This window comes from Ptychodera flava, chromosome 15 (genome assembly GCF_041260155.1).
Source record: "Ptychodera flava strain L36383 chromosome 15, AS_Pfla_20210202, whole genome shotgun sequence".
Taxonomy (NCBI): domain Eukaryota; kingdom Metazoa; phylum Hemichordata; class Enteropneusta; family Ptychoderidae; genus Ptychodera; species Ptychodera flava.
The window spans coordinates 32,768,793-32,794,741 of NC_091942.1; the positions used below are offsets into that span (position 1 = coordinate 32,768,793).

The following is a 25,949-nucleotide window of genomic DNA, read 5'->3' on the forward strand; positions in this document are numbered from 1 at the left end:
GTGTGTCAGACGTTTAGGAAAATACCATGTTCACCAACATTAAGTCCAAGAAAAAGATAAACTGTGAAGCAAGACTGCTTCTTGCCCACCTGCAAATACTGTTTCACTTTTTGCATTGAAATATATGGAAACAGCTTAGTATGTGGTTTGTTTCTGAGAAAAAGAGGAATGGATGAAAATTCCCATTCTTCTCCTGTGTTAATAGAATGCTTAGACTGGGAGATGGTGATTTGTTGTGGTCTTCTACCTGTGATATTCAATTACCATACCTCATAGATTTCACTCTGTTCAGCCCGTGGGGCACTTTACTCAAAGTGATTTAATGAGTCACTTAGGTCACATACGTAACAATACTGTTTAGACTTGCATAGTTGAAGTGCTTAACTTTTATCGGTTCTTGGATCTTACCCACGCTAGTTTAGATTTTTTTCAAAGTCAGGCCATGTCCTGACAACAGTTAAGATGTTCAGTTGTCTGTAGTTTGCCTCGATGTGTTTCTAACATCAGCATCAATGTCTTGTTGTTTGTAGGGAGGGACGTGACAAACAGTTCCTGCTTGCAAGACTTCAAGAGTTGGACCCAGAACAAGGAAGAGGACACAAGAAGAAACTTGACATGAATAAACCTCCCCCAGATGAACCAGGCGCAGCGTGGGGACATGATCAAGCTATTGCAATGGCGGCACATCCAAACGTTCCACTGATAGGAAACTAGTGTATACTTCACAAAGGAGAGACACGAAGGATAAATTTTAGGGCTGAACTGTAGTATTTTCTACCTCGGTTGAGATGCGGTTTTCAAAGCTGTGAAAAGCTTTCCACGCTGTTTTAATTTCATCATCAGTGCATTATGTACAGTAAAGCAATATTCATAAATGGTTCGGAGACCTTGAACACAAAAACGAAAGTAAAGGAAAGCTACGAAAATGAGCAATACACAAATTGTTAGGAAGTCTCAATAAATATTAATTTATAGAATTCTATTTATTTCTCATCGCCTCCGGAGTCAGCTTCCAATGTCCCATATTCAGCACATCTTACAATTGGGCCCTCAAGGAAGACTCAGCCCTTTGTGAACATGAATTGACCTTTGACCTGACTTGCAACCAGCTTGTTCCTGAATACCAGGCATTTACAGTGTAAAATCGGTGTAGCCACCATTTAGTCAGCACGCAAGACAGAGAGATGTAAAACCAGACACAGTATTATACATTGTCACTTGTGCTGTCTTTAAAATGTCAAGGCGGCGTTTACAGATGTAATTACAAGATAATTTAGAAACATTTCAAAGAATACAGATAAAGTCTGTGCTGGGGTCTGTGTGTATCAGTCAGTACATATCACTTTCACTGACATTCCTTGTACTGGAGTAAATCCATGTACTAGCACACCAAATCATGGTATATGAGCAGCACCAACCCTTTATATTTAGTTATATTCACGATAGTGTACCTTGAGGCTGTGTAACGGGTTTGTGTGAACCCATTGGATCATAAAGTTTGTGGGTTTTCCCTGTAACAACAGGTCACCGTCCTTGAAGGGACCGTGAACAGGTCTAGACTTGTTCAGTGTACCTGCAGGGTACAGGAAAAAATCTTGACCTGGAGGTAATTTCAGCAATGTCTTGTGTTTTTTCTCAGATATATATCACTTATGCAGAGGGCTCCCCTCATGTCTGCTACCATGGTAATTAATTGTATGATATAAATATTTACAGCACCATGTTCAATCATGATTGTGTTTCTTCATGCAGGTGGCCTTGCATTCCATTTACTCTTTGCTCTCTCAAAACTGATCTTAAGTAGGTCTGGCTGAATCTTGTTTTTGCCTTTTGAAGTGATTAAACCAGACGTCACAATCTGTTGTTCTGTAATGTGATATGTAGGGCAGAAAACAATGTGGATTTATTTAACAGGAATTGAAAATAATCTTAATGCTATTCTCATTCTCCTGTTAGCAGAATTAAATGTGTTTTAGTTTCAACATGGCATATTTCAACTTACTTTCTGTTTTGCTGTATTCATGCAAATTCATAAAAATTGTTTTTAAACCTAATATTGTCACTCAAAATGACAGATAATTGAGAGCATGGCAGATGTTTACTCAGATTATTCTTTGTACTTTTTATCTGTATAGAAGTTTAATATCAGGGCTTTTATGAAATTTGATCTAAATGTGATGTTAAGCCATCTAGATTAGACTTTAGATTTGAATGGGAAGGGGTTGTTGTTGTCCTGTGATGAGGGCAACCTAATCACCCCTTCTACAGGTGTCCAAGGTCCAAACATGTCCCTGAAATACAAAAGAAGTAAGTCCAAACTACTTTTGACAGAGGTGGTAGGGTCAAATTACTGAGTCACAGTCTGACACAGAAAATCACTTGGTATGACATGAAACAAATGGTACAGTTTTGACTTTTTGAGTTGAAAAATTTTGTACCTGCTTGAAATTTCTGACAAAGATTGTATACTTTTATAATATTTTCTGTCTGTTGTTCGAGTTTCAAATCCATTGTTCACAGGTGCTTCAGGTAAGCTTCAAATTATGTGGACATTTTCTGTGTGTTTATCTTTTATTTCTGTCAATCTAATTTATCGAATGTATGCTTTCTAACAAAACACCAGTACAATATAATTCATTGTTTTGAATATGAAAGTATTTCATGAGTTTCATTTACATGGGTTCACCAGTCTTTTTTGTTGTTGTAAATATACTGTGAAGAAAATAATTTGAATTATGGTGTGTACTTTAAATTCGTATGCTTGTATTTTTAAAGGGGCTGGGAGAAAAAAAAAGTTGCAAATAATTTACTTATGTTATCCGTAGTTTAATGTGAGGTATATGAAAGGTATGTCATAGTCTGAAATCATCAATAGCATTTCGAATATTCCACCTAATATTCTGTTAGGCTTGTTGTAGGAACCGGCAGGTTTATCGTATCTAAGCATTGGAAGGTCACATCACAGAGCATAGGGAACTTGTCAAAAAATATTGGATATACACTGGTCAAAAAAAGTACATGAAATATACCCAAAGTCATGTAAAATTTCAAATGAAAGTTTAAGGCAAGTGGACGGATGGAGGACAAATCCAATAGAATAACCTGAAGATTAAGCCAAGAAAAAGGACATCCAGTGCTTTTGACATGCTGGAAATTTGGTCTGCGCGGAATAGCCTCATAGAAGCACAGTATTAGCAGGGATAATTACTTAAGGCTACATGACGCAAGCAATTTGAAATACTCAAACTATTTGAATTCATGAAGTATTCATTGGCCCAGCAACATTAATATTTTAATCTTCAGGGAAAATTTATTGTGTACATTGAATTTTGGAATTGTTTGTAAATATTGTGAATACAAAATCATGTTGAATCTTTCAGATATATTTTTCCAGCCTTTTTTTTCTAAATAGGCTTTGGGTATTAACACGCCGCAAATATTTTGAACTGTGATTGCACACATCATGAAGACTTACTTTCCAAATGCTATGATGGTACTTTAGAAATATTGGTTTTCTGATGGTTTTCCCAGTTTGTTAATAAGATTTCAATTTTGTCAGCTTTACGTGTTGTTTGTACATAGTTGTATGTAGCTGTGTAAAATTATTTTGCGGAGAACACACAAGTCAACTTATACTTGTTGTGTGACAGAGTATGTTCAGCAATGGAGCAATGTTGATATTTTAACAATATTGTATCCCTCTTTGATGAGAACAGGGGCAAAGATATAATGAATAGGTTTGCTGAACATGAGATCGCAAGGTTTCTGACAATGTTGTGTTTAGTTTTTTCTATTCAAAAATAAATCAGGGTAGGAGATTTACTTTGAAAGATTAAATTTCACATTCAGCTTTTGCCTGTCGCCTGTTGTCTTTGATATGTTAATTTGACTGTGACTTTGTACAATAAGTGTTTGAAATCACCCATTACCTTGTAAGAAAAATAAATACAACACTTGAAACTTTTCTTCTAAAATTTTTGATGGCTTTATTGTTTTCTATAGACACTCAACATTACATCATTCAGAGTCACATTAATATTGACACTCTATCAGCACACACAAAATCAAAAAACAGGTTGATAAAGAACACAGTTCTGTCTCATTGTCATATTAGTGGTGTGACAATCCTGCTTCTTAAACCAAGATTTCAGCAACATCAGATTCTGGCTTGTACAAAATAAACTAGATACTCAAACAGAGATGTGACTACTCATTGCCAGAATTTGGTTTCTGCTGATATGCAGGAAACGAGAAATTTCCTTGTGAACGTCCATGTGTTCCTGAAATTCCATCAGAACACAGATTCAAAGAGTTCAGTCTGTCCTTTCACATTTGTGAAACCAGTTTGAACTTTCCTATTTGTGGTTCAGGTATCACATGCACAAAATGTCTGTTCATTTCCTCATCTGACAAGCTTGGCGCAACGTACATTCCCCAGAGTGTCAGCTTTGGTTGCCATCTTTCACGTGTGAACTTCACAATGCCTGGTTGAAGGGCGTATAAAGTGTTGTCTTTTCCAATGCCAACCTACAAAAAGTATACATAAATTTTAAGACACCATTGCCATAAGCAATGATAGCAAACATCTAACACAGGCCAATTCCTGAATGTACCAAAGACAAAGAAAACTTATTTATCAAACTCATGAGGGTGCCATTCAACTAGGAGTGCGTTGTCAAGTACAGCGTACTAAACAAGTCAAGTGTTGAAGGAGACCTCAATCGAACTGAGCACTTGAGAATCACTATTATGGTGTATTAAATCACATTTGCTCAACAGCTGGTGATAAAAACTGACCAAAAAAAGCAGCAATACTTACAAATGATCCTGGAAACCATCGGAATCCTTTCTGTCTCACTAAAATCATCCCTCTCTGTACATATTCACCTTTGGGACAAAAAAAATGACAGCAGGAATGTCACAAGTACACAAAGGTAAACTAAAGCACTCTGGAGAATGACCTTTGACCTCTAGTTTCCTAGTAACCTGACTGTCCTGAGCAGCATGGTTTTGAGCAACATGCTACAAAATGTGGATTGCACGAAAAATAGAAAACATTCCTCTGAGAAACTCAATTTTCATTTTTATTCATTTGATAAATCATTGATACTTAAAAGCTATACTTCTCACTGTAAAAAAATTGTAGCAATTCCCAACCTAATACTCTAAATCATATGCCAAACACTATTACCTTCTGTCTTTTTAATACCAAGTCTTTGACCAGGACTTTTTCCTCCACGGTTTTTCGATGACCCACCAGATTTCTTGGAGGCCCACCTGATCCCACATTGTGAGATTGCTGGATGAATGAACGATGGGATGGATGTCGATGGAAACCCTGCAAACAAGGAATATTTGAATAAGGCATTAAATGGCTGAAAAAATTGAGCAAACTAGATGGGTGAGGGGCTATTTTCATCACTGTTAGCCCTATATGAGATAACATTTGCTGCACAGAATTAACAAAATTAAATCTATGTGATGATGCAAGAGGGCGCTGTTACAGATCTGTTGGGACACAGCTGCGCCTGTTTTGCCAATGCATCACGAAGGGACTGGTTTTGCAAATTTGTGACTTGGGTAGGAAAAAGAATAACACACTACTATTTTCGTGATACAAGAGATTCACCATGCTTACACTGACGTATGACAAGACAGGTTGCTGTTGTTATCGGCTACACTTGTGTTACAATTAGTGAACAATAATGTACCCACAGTTCATAGCAAAATGGGGTATTTGTAAAATCACCATACAAATAAGGTAACAAAATATGCAAGAACTGTGATGGAGGGCACATCTTTGAGGTGACATTTCAGACAACAGTACTACACCTGTATTTAACAGTAAGTACTTTTGAAAAGATGAAGCTCTTTATATTACTAATAATGGTAACCTGTAAATTCTCAGTGATTCCGCCATAATTCCCATACCAGAATCAATCATAAGTCAGATATTTTTTTATCCCAGTGATGGCGAGCATTAAACAAAACGCATATTTTGAAAATTGATGAAAACATGATGAGCAAAAAGTCATCAAGCCTACCCTTGTGTTCCTGTATTAGCATTCACTGGTTCAAAGGTCATTTCATTTGTTTATGCCACTGTCTCACTTTTGTCAAAAGTTTGTCTGGTTCCCTGACTTATTTCTACTGCTGCCTGCGCTGATAATGAAAATAGGGTCAGGTATGGGCTATTGTAAGCATGGCTATCATTGGTCAATAGTACGAGTGCAGTGATTGCGTTGAATTTATTTCCAACTTGGAGCTACCTTCAAATTTGGATTTCGTTTGCCCATGGTGTCATTTTACCTCCATAGTTTCCTGAACCAAGCATCCTATGGTGACATTGAATGAAAAAAAAGAAAAATCATTTATTTTTGAGTCACTGCCGTACATGCCAAGGGTCACCACGGTCACGTCTGAGAAAACAACGTGGACATTAATTGCTATTTCACCACTAAATACCATAGTAGTAGAACAGAGTCAGAGACTTAAAATGAAGCCATGCAAACAACTTCAACGTTTGATGTTTCATCATCTAATTTCAAAGCTTGCCACTGTACAGATGTGTTGATCACATGATTTTGTCAGGTGACTGTGTCATTAATATGCAGTCAAAATTCTGACTGAAAAATTAGCCCATACCTGACCATACCGGTATTTTCGTTAGCAGTGCAGCCAGCAGCAGAAATTAGTCAGGGAACCAGACTAGTCAAAAGTCGTACACTGCTTTTTTAGTTTTCTCCAAATTACTCTTAATCTGTTATGGAACTAAGGAAGTCTTAGATGCTATGAACTAAAAAGTTTCAGTGTAAAGAACCTTCATCATGTGCATGATTGCAAAAAGAAAATCTCTCTATGAGATGGTGTTTTACACTACATATGGGGCAACATGTTCGCCAAATTTAAGCTCTGACACGAAAAATTCAGTTTTTTTCTCCCTTTTTTATGTCTTTCAGACCGACTCTTGATTTCAGCAAGAATGTTGGAAATAAATGATTATGTGTTGACTTACATTCAAAATAAGGGAATCAGTCAATTTTTGTAAAGTTGTTTATTTTTATCTGACTTGAAGTTTTTAAAGCACTCACTATGACAACTATATAAGAAAAAAATTGTTACCCTATAGATTAATGGGTACAAGGGAAAGTGTCGTCTTGTGTCATGTCAGGTCTACAATATCCAATGCTGCTATTTTGAGAGAGTTGCATGCTTCTGCTACGGTCCCCTGTGGAGGGATTGAGCTTCTGTTAACTTTTTGTTCTGGCTTGTGATTGACCAATCAACGATCAGCTTCTGTCTTTTTTTAGTGTGTTATTTCTCTTCTCCAAAGATGTAAGATGATTCTGGTGGAATGACGGACATGTAATTACGCCAGAATTACGTAGATTCCGGAAGTTACAGGCTACCTGTATTAAACATATCGCAAAGCAGCTCTGAATGTTGCTAGAATTCCATAGTCCACATTTCATTCCCTGGCAATTGACGTGGTTGAAATCTGCAGGGAAAGTTGTGGCTGAGAAACTGCAGCAACTCTTGAATGTAGGTCTGTGTGTTATTGTACAAATACACTAAATTATTTCTAGTTTAATGATTTGATGGGAATTACTGCTTACATCTTTTATTTACATTTCTCTCTATATCATATCAAGCAGTACACCCTAGCCCTACGTACCGTGCTGTGTGTTACCGGCGTTATACTGCCTCCAGCCACAGTTATGCTGACTCTCTTAGGAAAATCCAGCGGATGCAGTCCCGATATGGACCGCGCACAAAAAACTGCCTTTTCTAACTATTTTCAGACGAAATCAACTCGATTCCGCTCTATGCCTACCTGGCCTTTACCAAAATTTGCTCTCGTGACGTCCTAAACTGTTAGTTTACCAGCGATATACAGTCAAGGGTCCAGTGGTCAGCCATTAGCAAGATATGGCCGACCAGTAGACCCTTAACCGTGATTGCTGGTAAACCAATGGTTTGGGACATCACGAGAGCAAATTTTTTTGCAGTCTGTGAGCTATTGAGTTATTCGGGTAGGCATAGATCAGAATCGAGCTGATTTCGGCCGAAAATAGTTATGCGCGGTCCAAATCGGGACTGCATCCCCCAAATTTTCCTATGAGAGTCAGCAGGGCTGTGGTGGGAGGCCGTAAAATGCTGGGAACACACAGCCCCTGGGCACACAGCACAGTACACAGGGCTGAGTACACCCATACCACAAAAGTAGTATTTAAGATTTTGGTGTTTCTGAAACCCCAAACCAAATCACTTCATTTGGAACTAGAGCCCACACATTCACAGTTCAGTCGGTATTTTTAAATATAACATTTGATATGCACAACCGATGCTTCACAGACTATGATCTTGATAATACCATGGAGGTAGAAAACTTTTTACCTCCATGATAATACTGACTAAGATCACAGTTTGGTGGAGTGCTGAGACACAGGAAAGTATTGTAAGATGTGTAAAAGCATCCCCAATGTGTCAAATGTAAAGCATCATTCACAATACCTTGGCGGACTTGGGACTGTTATCGAAAATATCCTATTATCATCATACCAACAGTAATTACTAACAGCACAGAGGTATTAAAACTAAGGACTTTGTGGAGGGACCTTGCTGCGGATCCGTAGCCCTACCACTCACTTTGCTGGTTGGGTTGCACTCTCCACGGATCCGCAGCAAGAAGGGACCGTGGTAGTACTGCCACTATCATACCATTGATTCCATGGCATGCTTCCTATTCCATGGGCGGACTATCATCAAGAAGGCTTTAACTCTACTATTACTTCTCGCAAAATCTGCTTAATGTGGTTAAACTTACCCAATTTCAACGATCCCTGGAGTAATTTAGTCGTCATCTGCCCGCACAACATGCTGCCATCGAAATAGAGTCACGCCGATTATTGCTTCCGGGTTAACAGAGGTCAATCAGTTGGGTTCAGAGGTGACAAACTTTGTCACAAACCGCGACGCGACGCGCGGCGAATTCAAAACACATACATTCCATGATTTTTTCCAGGTGTCTCTGTTTCATGCGTAAAATTCCTTTAGGTAAGCAACAATGGAAGTCTGCCCATCTCAGGATGACGTCAGCCAAGTGCTTTCCTTTGTACCAGATGCATCTGAGGAAGACATTTGCTCTGACTTGGTGAGAACTCGCAATGTGCAAAGGACGATCAACAATATTTTGGATGGACGCGTGGGATGTCATGTAAGTTTCGCATGGTGAAATGAACACATCTCTTCGTTGTGTTGTCGTTTGCATGTGATTGAAATGTATCATGAGAGTAAAATCAAGAGGCTATAGGTGCTTACTTTTCAGACAGTCATAATCAGTTGGGTTTTTCCGCAGGCGATACCGCACCAGGACCAGCGTAATCCTCCATGGATAAGAAACTTACTGATGTGCAAGTAAGGGATGGACGATTTAATATCTTGGGGGGGGGGTCCGGAAGATTTAAGAGGTTGCATTTTTTTTCGTACCTGATCCACTGTTCAAACCTTTTTTTTTCACTCTCTGATTACTTGTAACTTTTTCTCACACTCCTCATTTGGATACTTTTTCCCCCAACAACAAATGTACAGTCCTTTACTGTGTGCGGAGTAAAATGTTGCACATTAGATACAGTAATCAGTTGGAACACAATACTAGTACATATATTTACCATTTACCATCTAACTAACATGTTGGAAAACAAAACAATTCAAGCGACTGACAAAGGAACCGCATTTCGGTTCTGAAACACTGTTAAGACAAATCACTCTAACATATAACTGGTTCTCCCGGGGACCCAGATCACATGACCAGGGTCAAAGCACTAATCGATTCATCAACGTCTTGCCATGTTTCCCCATATCATAAAACCACATTGATCGATTCAATACACCGCATCGTTAAAGGTAGGAAACGTTGTGTGAAGTTGCCCTCACTTTCCTTTATATGTAAGTTTAAAAAGCCAAAAGTTGCTTCATGTACTGACCACAATTATACCCCTGGGATCGAGCTATATGAGGAAGACATTAAAATCTAAATATAGCACTCCCCAAATGTATTTGGCCAAAGAACCATTAATTGTGCCCTAAGGGTGCCTTGAAAATAAAGAAAATGTGTTCCAGAAAGTAACTTTTGATGCATTGTTATTTCTTTCACCTTAGTGAGCCATCTTTTTTTCCCTAAGCCTCCTCTGGCAGAATTTTTTTCCATAGACATTCGCTGGGAATATTTTTTGAAAATGTTCCAGGACCCCTCCCCAGGATATCAAATGGTTCACCCCTAATGCTGGTCCATGTTCGCTTTATTATGAGCATATGGAGGTATAAAGAAAGACTTTCATGATATGAGCCCCTGTCAGTGTGATATTGTGGAGTGAATAGGTTGATTTACATGAGATGTCTCAATATACATCAAGGAGGATTTTGTATTTATGTGTATACCATGTTTGTATTGTACGTAACATGAATACCTGTACATAAATTCTTTGCTTTAAGTTTTTGCTGAGGCAGTATCTTTCTTGATATACCTCCATGGTTATTGAGTGTGTAGATTTTTACATATGTGTTGGTTTGTTTGTGCTGGTCATGCATGGAAGTACCATGTTTTGGTCTTCTCTCTTTGATTACGTTATTCTACTCTGATTTGTGCATAAACCAATATGACACAGACCAGTAAAATAGGAATAGCATTATCTTTGAAGCTCTTATAGATATTTCGAGACTAATTTGTAGTAAAAAGGTATCATTACCTTGATCGTAAATGGTGTTGAAGTACCATTTGTTGATTGATTCTGTAGTTTGAATTAAAACAAGTGTAGTTTCTGTTCACTTCAATGTAGCTTCTTTTATTTTTTATGCAATATTTCACCAATTAATTACTGATATTTTCTTCAATCATACTTTGCAGTGACAATAATTACAATAAATGACATAAAAATCATGATCTGGTCACAGGTTATTTAAAAACAGTATATATTTCTATGACAAGTCTTGCCCTCCTGAACCAACTCTTGCCCTCCTTGTCTTCAAAATTTATTTTATTGATATTGCTGACTTTCCTTCAGGTCAAAAGATTATGACAACTCACCAGTGAGATTCAGTAAAGTGAGATAAATGACAATCTTTTCTGTCTTAGCAGACAGTGGCTGGTTTGAGGGGTGGAACAAGCGTGACAAGTATCACTCACGGACAAAGCAGAACAGTGATGCATGGAGGAGAATCATGTTGTATAAAAGATGAAGAGTTAAGCAGTACTGATGAACTCAGTGATGTCGATCTTCCAGATGTCAATTTCATTGTTTCTCCGAGTGTGTCTAGGGCTAGAGATTTTGGCATAAGAAATCAAGAGAGAACTGAAGTGGGTGACTCAAAAATTGCAGGGGGTTCTATGAGTGACAATGATGGAAGTGATGATGAAGAGACAACTTCAGATCAGATTTCAGGTAATCAGATCTCAGGGAAAAAAACAGTCCAATTGTAATCAGCGAAGATTCTAACGATCAATGTTTCATGCCTGCAAGGAAAGCAGTGACTTCCAAGGAATTTGTTGATTTCAATCAGGAAAATGAAGATTCTTCAAGACACAGTGCAGAGTCATCTCCTAATGACGATCTCAGAGGGTTTTCAAATTTTAAAGTCAGGAGGAATTCTCGTGACAAAGTGACTGAAGAATGCAATAAAAAAAGCAATATCAGTGGAGGAAGGACAAGAAACAAACAAACCTTAAGTGCCTATTCTTCATGGACACTTTCAAGTTCAGATAGTGACTCAGATAACAGCCCACCTTGCAAAGTGGCTGACTCGAAACAAACAACAATCTCACTCTCAGGATACAAAGATTCAGCCAAGAAAAGCAAAACATCGGCTTCTAGGAGAAACATGGCATCTTCGACATGGTGCATTTCAAGTTCAAGTGAAGAGGACTATGAAATGCTGCCATTGTCATTGACAAGCAGGCTCAAACAACGACTTCAGGGAAAATCAAATTCAGTGGATTCCCAAGTCTCCAGTTACCTAGGGAGTCTTGCTACAGACAGCACCTCTAACTCTGAGAGTCAAAGTGGTTTCCATAGCAATGCTACATCAGAAACATCACCAGAAAGATTCAGTGTGATGAAAAGAAGAAATCTGGATGACAGAGAAGTAGTTAGCAGAGATAATAATCTTGATAATATTGATGACGGTACACCAGGTCCAAAGAAAAAGAAGACACGCAGATCACCAGAACAAATAGCAGAGGCAAAGAAACTAGCTCTTGTAAGTATGAGATGTAGATATGTTTGAAAGATAGCCATCTAGATCTAGAAAGTAATTTCATTGTTTTCTCAAAGTATGATGTGTGAATAATTACAAATGATTTTATTCACAGCTTCAAAGAAAAGAACGGGAGAAAGAAAGAGCAGCAAAACACCAGCAGAAAGAAGAAATGAAACGACTTAAGGAAAGAGAAAAGATGCAGAAATTAAAGGAAAGAGAAGAAAAGAAGCTTGGAAAGGAAAGAGAGATGGCTAGGAAAAAGGTATCAAAAAACTTTGCTTGTTTCAGTGGATTATTGAAATAATATTTATTTAAAATGGAATGAGTTTAGTACAGTTAATGGAAGAGAATAACACCTCATCAGTATCACAAAGTTCAGTTTGTTTAACAAGTTCACTTCTGGTGTACATTAACTTGTCAATGTTGTATTATCTGTTTAGCTGTGTGTAGCAATGTGAAGGAGTCATGAAATTCATGTTATTGACTTATGTGTGAGAATTCAATGCATAAAAAAGTATGCCATTTGTATCAACATGATAAGACTTTGTCCATTCCTTGCAGGCTGAAAGGCAGGTACAGAGGGCGACAAGACCAGAAGAGTGCATCAAGGTAAAATAGTATTTTTTTTCTAAAATTTGTATAAATTATTATTACGACAACTTAAAATTGTTTCTCGTTGAAGAGACTTAACAGATTGAAAGAAAGAGGGTAAGCCCTGAAAAACACTAGCCACCTGGTATGTTAGAAGTAATCATGTTTCATTTTTGTTTGAGAATTGAAATATTATGTATGTGGTGACTGAGACAACAGAAGTGATACTAATCATGCTGATAATTTTTCAATTGTGAATTCTTAACTTTTTACTTCATCTTCTTGAATACTGATAAAAAGTTGTTTGTCATTACCACAGTATGTAAGCACAATACTGGATCAGAGATTGGTAGAAAGCCAGGGTGGTGCTGACATCTTAGTACATCTACAGTCAAAAGAGCTCAAATATTCACTGACTGAACAAGCCATTGAAAATGCCGTCACCTGGCAGAGAGAGATTCTACAGGTAGAATCTCAAGATTCACAGGTACAGAAGAAACTGTCACTTTGTTCACAGATGCAGATTCATTTTTTCTTTGCTTTTTAAAAAGATAAACATTCCAGCAAGTTTCAAAAGATATCATTGCAGCAAGAATTCTTATTGCAAATCTTTGAGTTTTGCATTGATGACATACAAAATTCTGTGCTGTATTATCATCCCGGCAGAAAAGAAAAGTGTTCAAAAATTGATCTTCATATGTACCACATCATTGGAAAGATTTACCAGGATATGCAAATGTTGTAGTCTGCAGTCCAGAACCACTAAATCTTGCATGAAACCATTTTATTCGCCATTTCATAGATCCAAATGGCTGTAGTATTCTGATATGATAAAGATTAAATGCAGAACTGGCGATTGTCAGACCTCAAGACTTCCAAATACGCTACCAACCCTGGATTTACTACTATATCCTGTTTGTATTCCAGTCATCATGTCTTTCTGCAGGAATCACTGAGGAACCTGAAGTGTTGGTCATCTTGCAAATGTCACAGTTTGTTGAAATGGTTCATTCATACAAAGAGGTGAGACTGCCTTCCAACTGTCAACATTTTGAAAAAGTAGGCATGGATCTCTTTGATCAGTGTTGCTCCGATTTTACCCAGCTGTGCTACAGGAATATGAATTCACTTTAATGTGTTCCATTTATAAACAGTCAAGTCTAAAATAAAGACAGAATAGTGTACTTCACCAATAGCCTAAGGTTTTGAAACAAAGTAAGCCCTATTGTTTAGTTTTTGATTTCGTTTCATTGTTTGATTTTAGGAACAATATGGCTCATATTCATCAAGTTCACCAACACAGCTCAGATCATATGCCATGGTTACCAAGGATATATATGATGGGAAAAATCTGACACTGGTTGTGATCGGTATGGAAAGGTATTTCAGGTGAGCTAATAAATTCAGACCTCTGTTAAAGCCAGAGTTGTTTGTCATCATTAACATACGTGTTTTTGTGAAACTCCTGATAAAGATATTAAAATAGATGTGGAGCTATATGACGTTATAGCTAAAACATAGAATTTGGTGTTTGAACCATTGTTTATCCCATTAACACCATTTGCTTTCAAAGAAATAGTACATTGCCACATGAACCTGTAGGATTATACTAAATTTTGAGATGTGTATACTTTTTTAAGAGACTAACGCAAGTACAGCGAATCTTGCCATCAACAAAAGTTGGTCGTACTTTTTTCTTTCATATATGTTATGAGTCTCATAGACGTTACTTTGTGTTTATCTGAGCTGTAGAAGTAAACACTACTTGTCTCTTCAAGCTGCAAGATGTTGAAAAATCTCCATTAAGGCAGTGAAATGAACTTATTCCGCTATGGCCATTTTTTTGAAATTCTTTTGTTTTTATCTAACGTATGATGATGGTTTGTTTGTTGAAATCACACAGGGATGTAAAATCCGCACAGAATAAAGAATACCGCTCAGCAGTTCTTGGTGATGATAACAATGATGGAAAGAAAGGAAAGAGGAAAAAGAAACACGGAATGACGAGAATCGTAAGCAGAATTGATGTGGAAGAGGTGAGATCTTTCTGTTCCTCAGTGTGAAAAGTAGATCTTAATGCAGATGTCAAATTCCACCAAGAGACACCAAAGTGAAGCAGACTATATGTGTATGTGTAATTTTTGAAAATGTTTTACTTTTGGTGTACATTAGATATGGAAGCGAACTCCATTGTCTTTCAGCAAATTTACAATTGTGTAATCTGGATACAGTATGTTATGTCCAATGGTATTTTGGTCAGTCTTTGATTTTTCAGTATTTGTCAATGAGCGGATGTTCAGATGCCACCAATGTTTGTAAACCAGAGTTAATGCAGGTGACAGATATACTTTCTGCTAGACAGACTCTGTAGCAACATTTTCAAGCCAGATTGTGATATCACCCTGAAATTCATAACTTTATTGTAAGTGCATATCAGTGTATACAACTTAGTTTTGCCATTTACTGGTAGATATCCTTGAACGTTTACATTCCCATGAAGCTTAAATTACTTGTATATCAATGTGAATAATGTGCAGATTCAAAATATCAAATTTGTGTCTATAATGTTTCTCCGTATTCATACAATCTTTCGATCATCTTCTGGTATTGCAGGCATTGGTGGATCTGCAGTTACATGTGAATTGTAATGTAAGGTTCACAGAGACAACAACAGAGGCTGCAGAGTTAATTGCTATGTTTACAAAAGCTGTCGCTGAGACACCATTTAAGTAAGTTACATATCTTCATTTCTTTTGAACATTTTATGAAGAGATTGTTTACCGTCATGGGTAGACTTTCAAAGCATTTTATCTGTCGTATACAGATGGTGTATGTGCCTCAACATCTCATATTCTGAACCCGAACGTTGAGGGCGCACTTATGTATAGCTGTGATGTATTAAAGCCACCATTGGGAAACGGAGGGGAAAACTGAAAAATGCTGTTTCAACTCTAGACCCTTGAGAAAAGCATTTCCTTGGGGATCTGTATGTTAACATACTCTCTAACATGCAAATTTTGTCAGTGCTTACAGTCAAGCAAATTTTCAAGAAAGTTTACCGTGTCAACCTCTAGTTGTGTTTGTTACGCATATGATATTTTCTCAGCAAATAACTTTCTTTTATTGTTGATATGCCATATAGGGTACATTTATGTGCATTTTGTCATCAATTTTTCTGATACTAAAGTGGTGTCAAACATCACCGTAGACAATACAGAAATGCTCTCTTTAGTCAAAAGAAAGATCTAGACATAAATAGACATATCATTAGGGTTTTCCCATACAACCTCAAAGCCCTTCCAATTTACATTTGCCTTTTTCTCTGTGGTAGGAGAGAAAGAGACAAAGGACTGTTTTCATTCCATGTGTCCAATGAATGGGCCGGAGGGGTCAAAGTTGACAAAGATGGGAAAGGTTTGTTGAAAGTCTGGAGACAGCAGCTACAGCAGTTCCGGAATGTGAGCGTGGATGTATCATCTGCCATTGTGTCTGTGTACCCATCACCACAGCTCTTGATACAGGTGAAGTAATACTCAAATATTTTCTTTGCTCATGTGTTCTTTCTTCAAAATAACTAAAAATATCTTTTTGAGCATCTTGTCCAAGTTTGATTTTTCTGAGTGTTTTATGAAGGAAGTCTGTCAATGTTGAAAATCCCTGTTAAATCATAGGCAAATTGTTGATGGTCAAATCAATGATCTGGATTACATAGTTTTGTCAGAGTTTCTTATTCACAGAATGACAAGGTTTCCCTCAAACATCACAAGACCAAGATGAGTATTTTACTAGATGTGACACTAAAATATAAAGTATGCATTTTATCTACCATTACCACCCTAATAACAAACCTGCTGGTTCAGAAAGCAGAAATACGCACAGTGAATCAAAAAAATAAAATCTTGATTTGTTGCTTAGAGTTTTGCCTGTGAAACTGACAAGGGCTCGCTGAGCTACATCTAACACTCCAAATTAAAGAAGCCATGGAGCTAAAAAAAAAGAAGGGGTTCTGTTCTGAGTTCTATGAAGACCAACTTTTGCTGAACAATATGATCCTTTTTAGCTCCCATTTCACATGTTTATGTTAAAAGGGGAGGTAATCTGACATGCAGAAAAAGCAATACTGTATGTTTGCTATGTATATTATTTACTGGTAAAGTTGACATGTGTGCTGACAGTTATGAATGGTTAATAGAGGGCGCTATATGGAAGTTGAAACAGAGGTGGGAATGTCCTGTTTGTTGTGTACATTTGTTATCTGTTACCGGTATCAATGTTGATTTCATACGGGATCAGGTGAGAAGAGTTGAACCACAGAACTAAAGACACTCCTAAAATGACATTGTTGCACATTCAACTTCATAAAATTCCATTGTCGTCAGTTAAAGGATGATATTTCAAAAACTGACTTGGTTCATTCAAGCTATAAATAACAGATATTGGATGTACTTGATCTTATAAGGAAAAGCTTGATCTTATAAGGAGTTTAAAGCTGCAAGTTCAGTTGTAAAAAAATTATTTCCTATTCAACTGAATCCCCTGTGCAAATGTAAACTTTGAACTCTTATGAGATGGAGGATGAATTTTATGTCAACTTCTTGAATTTGAACTCACATTGATGCACATACAAGTGGTGGTGCAAAGGGAATGAAACACAGCATAGGATAAAATGTATAGTGAGGGCGCAGTACAAAAAGGGGACTGATGAAAGGTTACTATATCCTGTTCATTTGTTTGTTTGTTTGTTTGTTAGAAGATCATTAACTCCATGATCCAACTGCATCATTCAGAGACCCTTGAACTTTTGACGCAAATAAAGACAGGAAAGGTTATCATAAATTGTCATTCATTTGAATATAACTGGAAAAATTAAAAATCTTTGTGATAGTTTGTATATTTTATGAGTCATCCATGGGCAGAGTTTGCGTTAAAAGAATAATCAAATGAATAATAGCACACACATTACCTCCTTGTATCTTGTGGCATCATATCCTGTCTCTGTCATTGGTAACAAAAACAGCTTTTGATGATTATTCATGGAATCATTTCCAGTCTTGTGAGAATGAACGATGGAAGTCCATTCCAGAGAATCACTTGATAAAAGCATCATTACATCCCATTTCAATCTTATCTTCAAAACATTATCTGCGTTTACAAAACTGTTCAGTGCGACTGCTGAGTCAGAACCATCTCTTGTGTCACTGTCCTTCTATCATGATCGTCTTACTGATAAATGCACAGTGTTATTTTTGTCATATTTGTGACCAAAATCATCATTCAAATTTGTACAATATTTGCATATGTGCACAAGGTATAGAGCTGATATTTAATGATGGTCTATTCTGGTGTGTCTTTGAAAAAGAAAGGTAGATTGTCGGTCTGAATAAAACTGATCTGATAATATTGTTAAATTTCTTTAGTTTTTCATTGTAGATGCAGACGTGATCCCAGCACATTCAGGGATGCACAGTTAGATCTTGTGAGATTTAGCAATATCATGTATCATATATGATCTTTGAGCTGATGAACTTACTCCAGAGCTTCAAAATGAGCCTCCACCAGTGATAGACCAAAGCATGATTTGAAAAGTTTGAGAGTCAAACTGAAAAAGTTGTCCCTAAGGTGCATTCCACCTTAAAGTATCAATCAACTCATTGAAAGTTAGCAAATACTCATACTGAAGGAAGTCATGGCATCCCGTAGTTTGTGTCAACGCCATAGACATGAGAAAACTGGAAATACTTTTGTATCCTTGACTCTTCTCAAAGACGATATCAAGCTTGGCTGTGACAACATCCGTTCACCATGACACATAGACTCAGAGACCATGAGGCAGTGACAACCTGTCAAGGTTCCTTTGGCAATGAGGACACTCCAGTGCCGATGACAGAATCCCTGGAATGTGACAACCCTCATATCCATCATAGAAATAAGCATTGGTTTATAGGACTGTAACATCTTTTGATTAAGAATGCATTGTTATCATCATTGTTATCAATTAGAAAGTATATTATAAGCCCTTAATACATATCATTATTTTTAATACCATAGATTTTTGATACAATTCTCAACAATTATGAAGTTCTCCAACAGGAAAAGTGTTTTATATACTTAGACAAACAAAGTGACAGTCAATGCTAGAATTTGCCTAACTTTCCAATTGCATATTATAAATTACAACTAGCAATACTGTACTCAGGGAGAGCAGGTAAAAAACTGATAAATATTTGCAGTGAAATTTGTGTAAAAAATGTTTCAAACTCTTTATGAAATCTGAAAAAGAATGTACAGCTTGAAAATTGTTGAAAAAATATGTGTACCCTGCCAAATCCTTGTCAAAAAACTATATAGATTTTAAGAAGGCAAAAACAAAATTTACAAATCTGCTATCTAATCACATACTTATCAATGCACTACTTTGCATTATCGTTTCTCACTCGATACATCCACCATCAGGTGATATAGGATCAAATCAGTCCTGTAGATAAAAATAACAGTCATTCAGATAATTTTATCTGGACTTCTGCCCAACTCTGTAATACAAATATAGAATTACTCAGTATCTGAACCACTGCCAATCAGTGATTGTATTTGAAATCAGCAAGGTAATCCTACTGAGTGATTATTTATATAGTCTCATTGCTTGTACAAAAAAAGGATGCTCAAAACACAATGCAAAATACTGTGCATGTTGTTATTTTGGCCTCTCTGTTGAGCTGAAGGTCCGTCCCCAAAGTAGAGTTCAAGTACAAATTGTCACATGTACAATGACTTTGATTGTAGCAATTAATTTGCCATTGTTTGTCATCTCCTGTAACCATGGCGTTAATCATTGTGGTGATGAACCATGTGATAAAAGTGCAGTGACCTTTCTTGGGTGGGCAGAAGGACAGTGAATGGATTGCTTTGAATTCTTGTCAAGAACCTTTCCATAGTTCTGGTATTGTACTCCAAAGTTTTTAGAATACCACCTCAAAACTAGAGAAAGCTTCCAGACATTTTGAATTTAGATTTGTTCAAGTGCTGAGTATGGTCCTTGCACTTATAGGTTATTGTCTTCCACTATGCAGTGTTTGATAAACAAAGTGACCTCAATGACCAGTCATGAATGACCATGTCCGTAGACAAAGCTGTGAAGTTGCTGGTAATAACTTATTATAAATATTGTTTCAAGACTTGTCTCTGAAATTCAAATATTTGAGTAACCTTGGCTTGGCACTATTATCTGTTGGTGTCCATGATTCCAAATCATAGAAAAATTTTGCAAAACGGAGCACTGAGGTCATATTTGACGTAATGCAATGTCTGACAGACTTGTTCTCTTTGGTCCAATGGAAACCTAGCATTATGAGTCATCGATGATCAATAATGTCGTCGGTAGGCACACAATGCCGCAAGTAGCACATGAAGAATGCCAATTTTACAGCTCATACACTTGTGAAATGCTTCCTGTTGTTGTCAAGCGTGACTTCATAAATGTTCATTTGGCTATTTACAGTTCTTAACTATAAGAAAGGAAAACAAAAAGTCAGATAAAATAAAAATCTTGTAAACAAAGATGAAACCTGTTTACAGATTCTTCTGGTATAGGATGAAGCATTTCAAAATAATTTTTGCTCTTTTGAAAAGAATTTTTTTACATTTGATATTTTTTAACTTTTAACAAGAAAACTGCAAAGAGATCAAAACTTCTCTCTTTGCCCTCTTTCAAAAAACAATTGAAAAAAATCAGTGTGGAAATGCAAAGTATGAGACAGTGCTATCTTTTACCATATGGTAGTTCTACAGTTAATAAATTATTGCAATGTTTGAAGCCATCTCATGGCCAATTTTCTTACTTCTGTTTTTGACAATTTAACTCAAATCTTGTGATTATAGGATAAGAAGTTGGATAGAAATGAATGGATATGCATTTTGCTATGAAATACAATTTAGTTTGATATAAGTACAGATGTCTCAGCTATGGGCAATGTTAAAATAACTATTTTTTTTTAACCTTCAGGCATATCAGAAATGTTCTACCGTAAAAGAGGCTGAGAAACTCTTGCAAGATATAGTGGTGAGTAATACACTGCCAAAATTGATGGTGTTTTGCCATGAAAACTGAAACTGAGTCAAACTGAAAAAATTGATCTCACTTTGCTTCATGTTTTGTCAAAGGATTATATTTTTAGTTGGTTATTATAACAATAAATTCAGTTGCTTGACGTTGATAACTTTATAGTATGAATATGATGGCTGTAGATCAGTGAATATAAAATATTTATTGCTCTTTATAATTACAACATCATTCCTTGTGTCTGATTCAATTAACATTGATTATGAGAACTGTGAAAACTCTGTTCTTAGTCAGCAAGCTTTGTAATGCCACATTTGACAAAGTATGTCTGCCGTACATTGCTCAGAAGCTTAAGTTTCAAAAGCAATGCAACATTTAGATGAAATTGATGCCTCCTATAATCTAGACTGTAAATGATGAGATGTATGAAAGTCAACGCATACACCCATGTTTGTATCAGTTTGCACCAGGTTATGAGACTCGTATCAGTGTGTACCAGGTTACGAGACTCATCGCCCATGAAGGTAGGCATTTCAGTCTGAGTAATGACTTAATAGATGCACCCTTTCAAACTAGTACAGGTCACCTTTGATCCTAATCTTGATTCAAAAAATATCACATGACTGACATGAGCAGGTGAGTGTAACAGTTACATGGTCAAATGGTCAGTCTGAGACAGGTTGGATTTCTGTATGACCTGTGACCCACTGAACAAGCAAACCAAATATGGTTATTTGTAGTGCGTTTGTCAACTAACAGAATGAACACAAGTTGTATACATTCTCTCACTGTGTCATTTTGCTCTGCTAAGCATTATGTTTGCATTAAATAGATTTATGGCTTGTACAGAATCAATAATAAATGATAATTATGGAAATTTATAGTAAACAATGAGTTCATTGTTATGAATTTGGAAGTTATTTGTTTGTTTTAGTTTATTTTCTCTGTGTTCATCTTATCCACAAATGCAGTAGTCTGTACAGTCACCGTACCTAAAGCAAGTTGAATTTTACACATGACAAATACCTGCTGTGTTTAGACAGTGTGTTGTGGATAGGAATGAAGTCATACTGTCCATATACTGTGACCAGCTCAGGTCTGGCTGGCAGCACCGTCTCAAATGTGAAATGTTCACACATACTTTTTTGGCCAGTATTTGACCTGAGACATTTCAGGATCATTTAAGTTGACTCTTTATGAACATGATGTAAAATGGAACAAACACTTTAAAATTTTTATGTTCATATAAAGTCAAAGGTTTTATCTCATATGTTACAAATTAGAAAAAAAAGAAATGTTTGAAGTTATTTTTGCTCAGAGGGAATTTTAACAAGTAACCATCAAACCAATCAAACCAAACCAAACAACTAGATAACACTCATCTAAACAAGATAAACCATTATCTTAATCCTCTTTATCCCAAGTTGTATTTATTTCTGTGGTTTGTCTATGGAGCCTGGTAAAAAGAGAATTAATTTACTCACAGAGCTAACCTCGCCAGTGGCTGCAGACACTGATACAGAATAACAGACATGACAAGCCTTCAAAGATAAGGTTTTGTTATGACAAGAAATGTATGGTGCAGGCAGAACGGAATTGGGTTGCAAGAAGGGTGTAACGTCACCGTCGTCCTCAAACCATAATCATTAGCATACCCCCTCTCAACTACAGATAGTGTGTAACCCTATTGTTTTCAATCGCACATGGCAGACCTGTCTACTGGACTAATAGGGATGAAAGGTATGGTGAATGTCCTATTTTATGGTGAAAGTGTTTTGGAATAAGGACAACAAACAGAAGACATTTCTGGTTTATTTCAATTGATCAAAATAAATTGATTTAGAATGACAAAGGCTTCTTGTTGATAGAAAGTTTTCATATTTTAATTTTTCCCTTCATCATTTGTAGGTAAGGAGAGGCGCTGGAGTGCTGGCAACAACCAGGCGAGTTGGACCAGAACTATCTCGCAGAGTCTACCTCTACATGACTGGGGATGATGGTGACCTAGTGCTTCACAGTAGATAATAAACAAGTGAAATACCAGAAACTTGAAACCACAAGACGTCCTTTGACCAGGACATGATTCCCTCCATCATATTTTCTGTTACACAATTGTTTTCATAACTTCAAAATTTGCATCATGATAAACTTAGTAGTATTTATTTATGCAAAGTCAGACAAAGTATGTACACACAATGATAATAACCCAGAATCCATGGTAAATATTTGTAGAGTTTGCATCATAAATTTCACATTATACAGAAAGCAGCATCAGGACAGAAGATTTCAGAATCAAGTTTGGGGTGTTTTGATGGAGCTCAAATGAAATGAAAGATTTTTAATTTGGAAAGTGTGTCGGTCCTCTGAGAAATACCGACAAACAACTTAAAATGGCCTTTCTATGCAATGCATAATGTGCAGGTAGGTGTCTTTGGCCCTATCTTGCCAGATTCAACAAGAATTGTGAAGTTGATTTGCCAAAATTTGTAGCCAAACTTTCAGAGTGAATACCCTTCATGTATTGTGCATTGACTGAAAAATGTCTGAACTTCAACCTCAGTAAACATATATGAGGTTTGTTTTGAAGAGTTTGTCACTTGTGTTGTGTCCCAGTTTCACCAATGATTAATTATAGGCATACTTGACAGTCAATCTGTCAGAAGTATAGTTTACATTGTTCTGTGGTATTGCCAAGCTCACAAGATTGGGATGAAAGGTCATTGCCATGGTTACAGTGAATAAAATATGTTGAAATGCTACAACAATACCAAATTATACTTTTGATCAAGTTTCAAGATTCCTGATACTAATATTTCCACTTCCTAACATTGGCCAAGAGATTTCAGTTTGTTCAGTACTGTGTACATCAGTGTGAAATCCAATTTATTGCTGACTACTTAATATTTTAGTCAAGACAATTCATGTGGTCACAATAATATTCCATCACCGTTTTGTGTTAGCAAGGTTAATACTGAGTATTTAACACATTGTTAGGCAAGGAAAAGAGGAAGAAAATATACCGGTACTTGTTTTCTAGAAAACAATAATGAAACCTATTATCAGTACAATAAATTCATCTATGAAACTATCGCTGGTATCAGTAACTTGTGTATGTGAACTTCCCCTATAAACTGTCTGTCTCTTTCGAGTTCCCATTATACCATGAAAAACAATGAGATTGGGCCAAACCATTGTGGTGAGAGTTGTAGAGTCACTCCACTCTAATGGTCCCTAGTTTATTTCAGACAGGGGTTGAAAATGGGATGCCTACCTTATCTCTGAGAATCTTGTAGGCTACATGAACATTATTCACCAAGTTTAATTTAACTTCTATCTTCCCAGACCTATCACTTCCCTATCTGCCATTATAGTCAGTGAAAAATGGCATTCAGCCAAAGCCTAAATGTACATTCTCACCAACTATGCAGGTATTATATGTTCTGGTGGGTTAGGTCAGTAAACATGATTACAGTATCTTTGTAAACAGTATCTCTATAATCGTGTTTACAGTATCTCTGGGGCCTCAAATCCTCAAATCGATGAAACTTGAGCTTGGTAGGATGAGAGTTAATACATGTGCAAAAACAAGAAAATGACAGAATCAGTATCAATTTAATAAATTTTATCAGTCAGGGTGTTTACATGTAATTTGCTAAAATTTCAATCTTCCACACCCAGCCGTCATCTGATCTTAATGTATGCACCCTTGTAGAAACCACTATTTATAGGGGCTATTTGTATTGTTCACGATTTGCTGTCCAGTCCAGAGTCCACGCAAGTCACCGTGCAGCTATGGTAGGACATGATGCTATGTGAACTCCTCAAGTACATTGTAGCATGAACTAAATTTGTAACCCACACAATAAATGTCATCATATATGGGTCACCTCAATGACAATTTTCTAGACAAACACACCCAGACAAAAACAGACACAAAGATGGCCACTTTTCTGATCAAATCATCGGAGAAACACTGGGAAGTGTGTGCTGTGGACTTTTGCAGGTCTTATGACTGGCTTTTAGAGCCCCTCTCTCACCCTGTCTGACAAACAGATGTAATCTGTAGTGGTTTCCACAAGAAATAACACCTGCCAGGGTAACATTACACCTTGGAAAGTAGACCTGAGTAGACTTGTTGGCAATAGATGAACTGGTCACCTAATTACTGTATTCAAACAAGTCAAGCTGCAGTGGAACATTGACTTGTATGCAATGATCATGATTATAAAACTATTTCAAATGCTGGTGAGAATTTTTATTCTTATTGTTAACCTAGCAACAACTTGTCACATGAAACAGTGAGTGATCAAAAGCTCTCATCTTATCCCGATTTCAAATTGTAGAAACCTGATTCCACCACCAGATTCAAATGGTGTTGGTGGGGTAGAATTTGTATATTTTATGGAAATGTGTAGCCTTGTTATGATCCAAAAATGCCAAAATTTGCTGATCTTTCACTGTAAATATAGTTTTTAAAGGGGCAGCATTTATCTCTGAACAAATTTGCTAACTGACCACAATTTTCTAAGGAGAACAATGGACTACCATTATGTATATTACAATAGGCAAAGTAACAAGCACAAAGCAGAAACAGATTAGGGACTGCTGCCATATGCTGTGTTATCTGTAACTTTTGATGACTTCCATTGTTTTTTGTCCGGTTTATAAAAGTTTCTTGGTCAACTTCAATCATGTCAACATGCCTGATACTCTGTTGTAAATGTCCAATGTAATTATTAAGTTAATTTTAGTATAGACAAAACTTCTATTGACAATAGTTGCATTGTATGTTGTAAATATTGCATTGTGAACGACAAGGTAAATATGTTTGTGCAACAAACTTGAGCCAGGAGAAATGCACTTGTTCACTAGAATTTCCAAATACTATGTAGAGCTACAGATGTTGACACCTCAATACAAGTGGACATTTTGAGCAACACAGTCATGGTTTTGAATGTTATCTTCATTTCATGGCAGCTACTATCAGCTGTAAAGTATACAGTCATGTGTGTCAAGGAATTTGATGTTCACAATGCATCCATGTTAA

General features: G+C 36.7%; 3 protein-coding genes across 6 annotated transcripts in view; 2 read left to right on the plus strand and 1 right to left on the minus strand.

Moving 5' to 3' along the window:
* Positions 1 to 3,974, plus strand: part of LOC139151931 (transmembrane channel-like protein 7) — a 57,201-nt gene extending 53,227 nt beyond the window's left edge. For all 3 annotated transcript variants that reach the window (XM_070724988.1, XM_070724990.1, XM_070724987.1), the window contains exon 17: positions 531 to 3,974. In XM_070724988.1, the coding sequence (XP_070581089.1) occupies positions 531 to 714 (184 nt within the window). In that variant the 3' untranslated portion in view covers positions 715 to 3,974. The remainder of the gene's footprint in view (positions 1 to 530) is intronic.
* Positions 2,784 to 8,911, minus strand: LOC139151933 (large ribosomal subunit protein bL27-like). Its single transcript, XM_070724993.1, has 4 exons — positions 8,828 to 8,911; positions 5,192 to 5,338; positions 4,820 to 4,887; positions 2,784 to 4,527 (listed from the first exon to the last, which is right to left on the minus strand). Exons 1-4 carry the CDS (start codon positions 8,877 to 8,879, stop codon positions 4,327 to 4,329), a joined length of 468 nt encoding a protein of 155 aa, XP_070581094.1. The 5' UTR covers positions 8,880 to 8,911; the 3' UTR covers positions 2,784 to 4,326.
* A 40-nt stretch (positions 8,912 to 8,951) lies between these two features.
* LOC139151932 (crossover junction endonuclease EME1-like) lies at positions 8,952 to 23,041 on the plus strand. 2 transcript variants are annotated; one of them, XM_070724992.1, is made up of 12 exons: positions 8,952 to 9,217; positions 11,138 to 12,255; positions 12,368 to 12,517; positions 12,817 to 12,864; positions 13,166 to 13,333; positions 13,774 to 13,869; positions 14,111 to 14,235; positions 14,750 to 14,882; positions 15,460 to 15,575; positions 16,178 to 16,367; positions 20,846 to 20,902; positions 22,811 to 23,041. In XM_070724992.1, exons 2-12 carry the CDS (start codon positions 11,509 to 11,511, stop codon positions 22,925 to 22,927), a joined length of 1,947 nt encoding a protein of 648 aa, XP_070581093.1. In that variant the 5' UTR covers positions 8,952 to 9,217; positions 11,138 to 11,508; the 3' UTR covers positions 22,928 to 23,041. The 2 variants fall into 2 exon arrangements, with proteins under 2 accessions (XP_070581093.1, XP_070581092.1); XM_070724991.1 differs by lacking the exon at positions 22,811 to 23,041 and adding an exon at positions 21,363 to 21,637.
* The last annotated feature ends 2,908 nt before the right edge of the window (positions 23,042 to 25,949 follow it).

Excerpts from the sequence above, each read along its gene's own strand:
- LOC139151933 (XM_070724993.1), bottom strand. The coding sequence starts at position 8,879 with ATGTTGTGCGGGCAGATGACGACTAAATTACTCCAGGGATCGTTGAAA. Across the intron at positions 5,339-8,827 it reads CCAGGGATCGTTGAAATTGG|GGTTTCCATCGACATCCATC; the intron begins GTAAGTTTAACC and ends CCTTGTTTGCAG. Across the intron at positions 4,528-4,819 it reads GATGGTTTCCAGGATCATTT|GTTGGCATTGGAAAAGACAA; the intron begins GTAAGTATTGCT and ends TACTTTTTGTAG.
- LOC139151932 (XM_070724991.1), top strand. The coding sequence starts at position 11,509 with ATGCCTGCAAGGAAAGCAGTGACTTCCAAGGAATTTGTTGATTTCAAT. Across the intron at positions 13,870-14,110 it reads TGGTTCATTCATACAAAGAG|GAACAATATGGCTCATATTC; the intron begins GTGAGACTGCCT and ends GTTTGATTTTAG. Across the intron at positions 20,903-21,362 it reads AACTCTTGCAAGATATAGTG|TTTGCACCAGGTTATGAGAC; the intron begins GTGAGTAATACA and ends TGTTTGTATCAG.